This window comes from Zea mays, chromosome 2 (genome assembly GCF_902167145.1).
Source record: "Zea mays cultivar B73 chromosome 2, Zm-B73-REFERENCE-NAM-5.0, whole genome shotgun sequence".
Classification (NCBI taxonomy): domain Eukaryota; kingdom Viridiplantae; phylum Streptophyta; class Magnoliopsida; order Poales; family Poaceae; genus Zea; species Zea mays.
Window position 1 is genome coordinate 144,462,607 of NC_050097.1, and position 7,095 is coordinate 144,469,701.

General features: G+C 44.6%; 1 protein-coding gene across 2 annotated transcripts; it reads right to left on the reverse strand.

Moving 5' to 3' along the window:
- Nucleotides 1–1,073: 1,073 nt before the first annotated feature.
- Nucleotides 1,074–5,455, reverse strand: LOC100285024 (transcription factor RF2b). Of its 2 annotated transcripts, none has more exons than XR_561751.4 (4): nt 4,620–5,455; nt 4,263–4,395; nt 1,803–1,997; nt 1,074–1,663 (listed from the first exon to the last, which is right to left on the reverse strand). XR_561751.4 is itself a non-coding variant. In NM_001157919.2 (4 exons), exons 1-4 carry the CDS (start codon nt 5,144–5,146, stop codon nt 1,413–1,415), a joined length of 996 nt encoding a protein of 331 aa, NP_001151391.2. In that variant the 5' UTR covers nt 5,147–5,327; the 3' UTR covers nt 1,191–1,412. The 2 variants fall into 2 exon arrangements, 1 of the variants encoding a protein (NP_001151391.2); NM_001157919.2 differs by having other exon boundaries at nt 1,191–1,663; nt 1,913–1,997; nt 4,620–5,327.
- Nucleotides 5,456–7,095: the final 1,640 nt, after the last annotated feature.

Consider the following 7,095-nt stretch of genomic DNA (forward strand, 5'->3'; position numbering starts at 1 on the left):
AATTAACTCAATGCACGTTTATAGATGGCAAACGGCGGCTCGGCACGAGCCAGATGTCCGCGGGCCACAACTCTGGCCTAGGCACGTCATGCCGACCTGCTGACTGTGTCGGACTAACCCGTTAGCCCGTCAGCCCATTTAATAAATCAGCGTAAAATGTTAAGCAAGAGACACCAGTTAAACATCATGCTCAGATATTTTTAATATTGAATATAAATTGTATATATGTATATACGTTTTTTTAAAATAAAAAATATATAAATGTGTCGGGCCGAGGCTACAACCTAAGCACGGCACGTCGTTCTTAGCTCTTGCAAGCATTAGATCGTTTCTGAAATCACATTGGCACAATAAACTCAATGTTGTTTGAGGTTGCTGAATTGGATGGAGCAACAATGATTTATCACACTAACAATAAAATGAAAGGTTATTTATTGGTTTTAAACGTTAGTAATTGCTATGAAGTAGCATAATTTATATGGAGCACATCCAGTTTTTATTGATGACTGACTTTAGCAATCACTTTAGATTTTGATCTATCTTTTTTATAAGTTTGAGTTCATATGACTTATTTTAAAAACTTGAGCTCACAAACTCTCTCTTATTTGGTCTCTGTATGGTGGAATTATGTCATTTTATAATCTCTGTTCGTTTAGTCAGTCGTTGTGAATTCTCTTCTAATTGCTCACTTCATTGGTCGTGTTGTACCAAGATATATTGGATGGAGTAAACAATAACATCAGTTAGCCAAATAAAAAAAATATTATACGGAGAGCGAAGACAATCAATAAAAAATCTTAATTTTTTTTTGATAATTTACATAAGTATTATTGTAAGACAATCAATAAAAAAATCTTAAATTTTTTTTGGATAATTTACATAAGTATTGTTGTAAACTGTCACAACACACGGGCAATCGACTAGTATGACTTATGGTGCTGGTTTCACCCTTCCTAAAAAAGTGGGCAGAGGGTTTCCCTATGAAAAAGACAGCCTAAAGACATCACGTCAACCTCCGACAAGAAGGGTGGAATACAGGCAGAATTATTTCACGTTTCATTGACCATGAGACATTATTGCCAACCACGATGGCTTTCAGCAGTGTAAAAAACCACTAGTTCCAACCGGGAACTATTCATTCACTATTACAAGAACGACTTTACATGGCAACACCGACACTGAACTCGTCAAGCAGTCAAACGATTTTACTTGAACCCCAGAAACGAAAGCAATGACAGGTTGTCAATTCATGCATGAATGAACTTCTGATTAATGGTACAAGGAACAGCTAGCTAACCTACAATGACGCGTATCATAATAATACTGAATATGGTATACATCAGCAACCTTTTTACAGTACTTTAGTTGGTATGTGATCTCAGGCAACTCCTGAGCTGTCTCTCCTTCGGTCCTCACATGAAATCCATGGAGTCACTCAAGGACTGGCCACCACCGTTTGAAGAACTCTGAGGGTGATGGTTCGGATGCTGATGCTGGCCCTGGTGGCTGCTGAAGTATTGCATCCCCTGTGGTTGTGAGAAATAGCTCGGCACCTGCTGCTGCTGGGGTAGTCCTCCGTTGAAGGGATTCCCGTTTATGTTAGGGACCTGCCCTGTGGCTATCTTAAGCCGCTGGACTTCTTCTCTCAGGGCGTCATTTAGAGCTGCATCATCAAACACAACCAGGGTTTCAACAAATTGCTTGATAAATGATAGGCTAGTCCAACTAATATCTACCTATCTGCTCAGAAGATAACTACAGTATTTTTCAAGAGAATAAAGTTGGTCAGGACAGGAGATAACTGATCGGTTGATATCGTTTGCCTTGTAATGATCTTGAAACAGGGAAAGTGAGTCGCTTTCTGGGCCTGGTATGATAGTGGCTCAAGACCTTCCGGAGAAAGACTACGTACCATCTCGGAGTTTAGCTTGTTCTTCCATGGCCTGCAGCCGGAGCTTCAGCTCCCTGTTCTCAGTGGTTAAACCAGAGGTGTCCCTCTGCATTACAAGTGAATTGCAGCATGATAAAGGAAACAGTATTAGAGATGTGCGGAACTATATATACATTAAAGGCAACCAAAACCAACAGTTGGACAAGATGGTGACTAACTAAAACAAACAAATGCATAAGCTATAAGTCCTGACAATAAACCACAGGGAGTTCTCAGGATGATTACCAGCAGGGCAAATAATTTGAAATAATTCCAATCCAAAAATAGCTAAAAAGTAAGACAAATCTTACTCGCCAACAAATTCTGAATCCAGTCTAACACTTCAGAATATGTTTTTTTTACTTTGTTCTTCTGTTGCTTAAATGACTGGCCAAGTTTTGAGAGAGATATATAAAGGATAACTGACTCCTACCACCAAATTCAAAACTTCGGCCTAACACCACCCCATCTGATTCCTCATCTCCAATCAATTGAGCTTTCAATCAGAACATCTATTTGTGTCATGACCAGCCTATCAAGTCCAGAGGCATCACCACTATGACCCTACTTTTAGGTGTAATAAATCCTTCAGTAGTCACATCAACTAAAACAATACTTGCAGGCAAGATTGTTAAATAGAAAACTTCAAAATTATTGTAACGTTTGAGCTGTGTTGGCATGAAGAAAAGACCACGGACATAAAATTATTGTTGCCTGGTTGCAAATAACATGACAACTTTTAGTTCACACATCGACTGGCATGTCATTCACAATCCATATAAGACCAGAGGTTCAAGATGCAAGTCTTCCATGGATCAGCTTATTCTGCTTCAGAGCGTGCAGCAAAAAAAAGTGTTCTAAGCACCTCCTGAACATAATGACCTTTTGGTCTCGAATATTCACCCCAGCCCATGTAACATAAATTTGCAAGCACAACTGAACTGAGAAGAACAACATTACAATAATTATACAGCATAGACATGTTATCTATTTTACATCCATGAGGACCATACAAAATGAAAAGGAAAACAGCATCCACAATGTCCTAGGGTTTATATGACGGTACTATATGCCCATGCATTACTTACTATTATAGTAAACTAATATGTCTGGACATTTCTCTAGTAACATTATCATAAGATGGTGTATCAACTTCAGTCATGTAAACTGATGAGTGGATTCTTAAACAAACTAATGCGTTATGTGCAAGAAATCTGGAGGGTAACTTATTCACCTACACTAGAAAGGTAAGGCAGACAAATGTAAGAGTACAAATATTTTAACTTCTCATGAAAAAAATCAAGTTTTTGTGTACACTGTACAGAAACAATGAAAACTAGCAAGGAATGCTAAAACTCAACCAAATGACACTGACACAATCGGTCATACTCATACCAAAAGTCACTAATGGCAACTCAAAACTTGGAAAGAACTTGGTGGGTAAGAAATAGCATGCATTCACGAAGTATATTAAAACAGTTTCCAATGCAGCAAGTTGGTTGTGACCTTATTCGTTACAAAATGTTCCAAATCTCAAGTTCAAATATCCATAATAGAACGCCTAAGTTGGTTGTGACCTTATTCGTTACAAAATGTCTAAAATAAAGGTGCAATGTTCAATATTCATGTGACATATACTCCCTCCGTCCCAAAATAGTTGACCTCATTCAATCTTTGTCCCAAACTAGTTATCTTTCTCTTCTCCCAATATACCTTTTCAATTTACAAATGCATCTCTATCTTTATTTTTCTCCTCCTTGTTTTATGTGCACCACATCTTTTTTACTTGTTCTAAATTCCCGTGTCCAAACCTTAAACATCAACTATTTTGGCACGAAGGGAGTAGGAGGAATTCATCCAAGAACGATCAAGGAGAGAATTCATATCCATCCAAGGATCGAAGGTAGTTAAATTGAAACAAATCCTCATGAATTAGCAAAAACTCTAGTAAGAAGAAGATATAAAAAGTATACTTGAGCAAAATCGATAAGCCAGAACAACAAACAATTAGTCCAGCCAATCAAGAGGATGCGAGTGGAAGTGGTGATAAAGTCAGCTAAGTTCGTTTTCCCCTTTGTCCAGCACAGCAAGAGAGCAAAGAATTTCGGTGGAGGGATAAAATAATAGCTGATCTCCCATTGTGGTAGACTGGTAGTTGTAGCACAAGACAAGCCACAGTCAAATAATTAGGGCCGGCTGAAGCAATGGTATGTTCGCACACCCAACCACAATATGATCATTTTTTTTTGTCTCCGAGGATAAGCGGGACTTTGGAGGGGGAACAATAAGTTATGATAGTGCCTGGTCAAAGCAACCAAGCAATATTCGTTACCTGAAGAAGCGTGAGCTGTGCCGAAAGTGTGGTGGCCTCTGTCTGCAGCGTCTGCACCTTCCTCTCCAGCTCACTGGTGTACTTGATCTTCCTCTCCTTGGACCTCGCCGCAGACTGCCGGTTCGCCAGGATCCTGCAGAACGAGGAGTCGAGGACCACCGCGAAACCAGATAGTTACACCTCACTTGGACCAGAAGAAATTCAACGCGCGACAAGGATACGGATCTTGAAACCAGGACTTGACCAGATAGAGGACAAGGTACTACCACGTCCCAGCTCCATCGAGCATCTCAAGCTGCGGGGGAAGAAGCAATTTTGAGGGAAGACAGCTCGCGACCGCGGATGGCGCTTGCTTACCTCTTGGCGCGCTTGGGGTCGAGGAGCGCGAGCTCGGCGAGCCTGTCGTCGGGCACGGCCTTCTTGGCGTAGTCCGGCAGCACGGACGTCGGCGCGGACTCGCCCTCGAACGGCGAGGTGGCCCCGTCCATAGAGCCGCTCCTCTTGTGCCCCGCCACGCCCCCGCCTCCCTGTAGCGAGAGGCCGTCGAAGAAGGCGGCGTCGAGGGAGAGGCTCCGCATGTGCGCTCCGCTCGGCGGCCTCGGCGGCGCCGCAGACGCCGGCGAAGCCGCCTGCGGAAGCGGCTGCTGGGGTGGCGGGGCCTGCGGCTGCGGCGTCGGGTCGGACGCCGCGGGCGAGTCGTCGGACAGCGAGGGGAAGTCGATGTCGGAGAAGCCGAAGTCGGCATCCGGGTCCAGCAGGAGGTCCGCGTCGGGCAGCCGGATGAACGTCTCCGATTGCGCCCGCCGGTGGTGCCCCCGTGCCGGGAGCACACCGCCCCCGCCGAAGCAGGACGACGGCGCCGGCGGCGGGAAGCGCAGGTCCATGACGGCCGGGCTGGCGGAGGTCAACGGGGGTCAACACAGCCCGGGCCGAGGCGGCGGTTGCGGTGGGGACTGCGGGTAGGGTGGATGGGGACTGCGGGTAGCAGCAGCCTGAGCCTAGCGGGCGTTGCTCGGGGCGGGGCGGGAGAGGAGATGCCTGCCGCTGCCGGAATGGGTGTTGCCGTGTTGGTTTGGTAGGTGCGCCTGCAGCGGTCACGGTGGGAGTAGTGCAGCACAGTGTCGGCCTGTCGGGGGCTGCGCGGCTCACTTCCGCGTGGACGTGTCGCATGGACCAGGCCCGCGTCACAGAAATCGCGAGGCGGAACTTACGGTGGCTGGAGATTACCGGTTCATGCGGAAGGTTCATGGAGGGGACGAGCACGCGGCGGCGAAACGGGCACCGGGCAGGTCCTCCGCGTGGGGGCTCGGGGGCACCAAGGTCCCTGAGTGGATCAGGTGCATGAGTCGGTCACAGCGTCACTGGGAGCGCGGATCATGAGGTGGTTTGGACGATGGGGCAGGCCAGCCCGTATCTGTGAACCGGGTGCACGGGACCAGGACATGGAGGGCTGGAAGGGTAACTTGCGACGCGTGGAAAGGACTGCCGCGTGGTTCCGGGGAAAGAGAGCGGCGCCGGCGCGGCCTGACCTGTCGCGGTGGTTGCGGGGCCCGCCCACCGGCCACCGGCAACTCGCCTCTTGGCGGTGGACCGTGCGCGTTACGCATCACAGAAAGTGGGACCAAATAGTCAGTCTATCTATCACATCTCATTTCTCATCTTTTATTTCAAGTTTTATCTTGTAAACAGTATCATATACAATTATATGTCCTCTATTTTACACCGTGTGATGGAGACTGTAGCAGTAATAGAGTAGCCATCTTCGCGGAAGATCCGAATATTTATTCAGATTTAATTTTTATCTTCTTTTCTATTGTGAACGATTAACATATAGAATGTACTATATAAATTTATTTTCTTGTTTTTAACATTAAACCTATTAATATTCATAAAAATTAAACCTTAAATTCATTCTACATATTTTTAAATAATTAATATAAAATTTAAATATGGATACAAACACGGATTCAGATGTTTTTCAACTTTTTTAGGGAGAAAATAACGCACACAAAAAATATAAAAAAATATTGTACTTCATAATATTATTAATAACATGACTAAAAATAGCTTCAAATTCTATACATATATATATATGTCAAAATATTATACTCGTTTGGATATAGATATTGGAACACATATTGAGAACTGAAATCAGTTTTCCAAAATTTTGTTGTTTGGTTACACGTAGAATTAAGGTTTAGAATCAGAGACCCAAATCTCTGGAATTGGACTATAACTAGAAACTCAGTGTTTCAATACAGAGCATCACCCCTCGGTATTGCGTGAAATTAGACCGCATAATTCTAAACTCCAATTCAGTGACATCCAAATAATAGAATTGGAATTACATCTCATTTCAATACCATAGTTGGTTTGGTATTGAATCCAATTCAATTCCTTGCCCTCCAATATCGACATCCAAACAGAGACTTAGATTTGTCATATAAGTCAGATGTTTTATGAACATCTAGGGATGGCAATTTTACCCGCGGGTTCGGATATTCGACGGATATTCGATCCGACGGGTTCAAATTCGGGCATGAAATTTGACCCGCGGGGCTCGCCCGTACCCAACCCACGATAAAATCGGTCGGGTACGGGTTTTATCTCCTACCCGCGGGTATTCGGTGGATACCCAAAACTAATGAAACTATTTTTAGCTTACTAAAAAACGCCCCAACGGCCCATGCTCCATCGTTCATCTAACCTAGCACAAAATCCCCTCCCCTGATCACCTACTCGGCGGCTACAGCTCTCAGGTAATGTCCACACCCAATCTCCCACCCCCTACGAGCCCAGCTCCCACCTCCCAATCTCCTCCAGACCACCATGT

Coding starts and splice junctions, on each gene's coding strand:
- LOC100285024 (NM_001157919.2), bottom strand. CDS start 5,146: ATGGACCTGCGCTTCCCGCCGCCGGCGCCGTCGTCCTGCTTCGGCGGG. Junction 4,396..4,619: donor GACCCCAAGCGCGCCAAGAG/GTAAGCAAGCGC, acceptor CTCGTTCTGCAG/GATCCTGGCGAACCGGCAGT. Junction 1,998..4,262: donor CACAGCTCACGCTTCTTCAG/GTAACGAATATT, acceptor CTTGTAATGCAG/AGGGACACCTCTGGTTTAAC.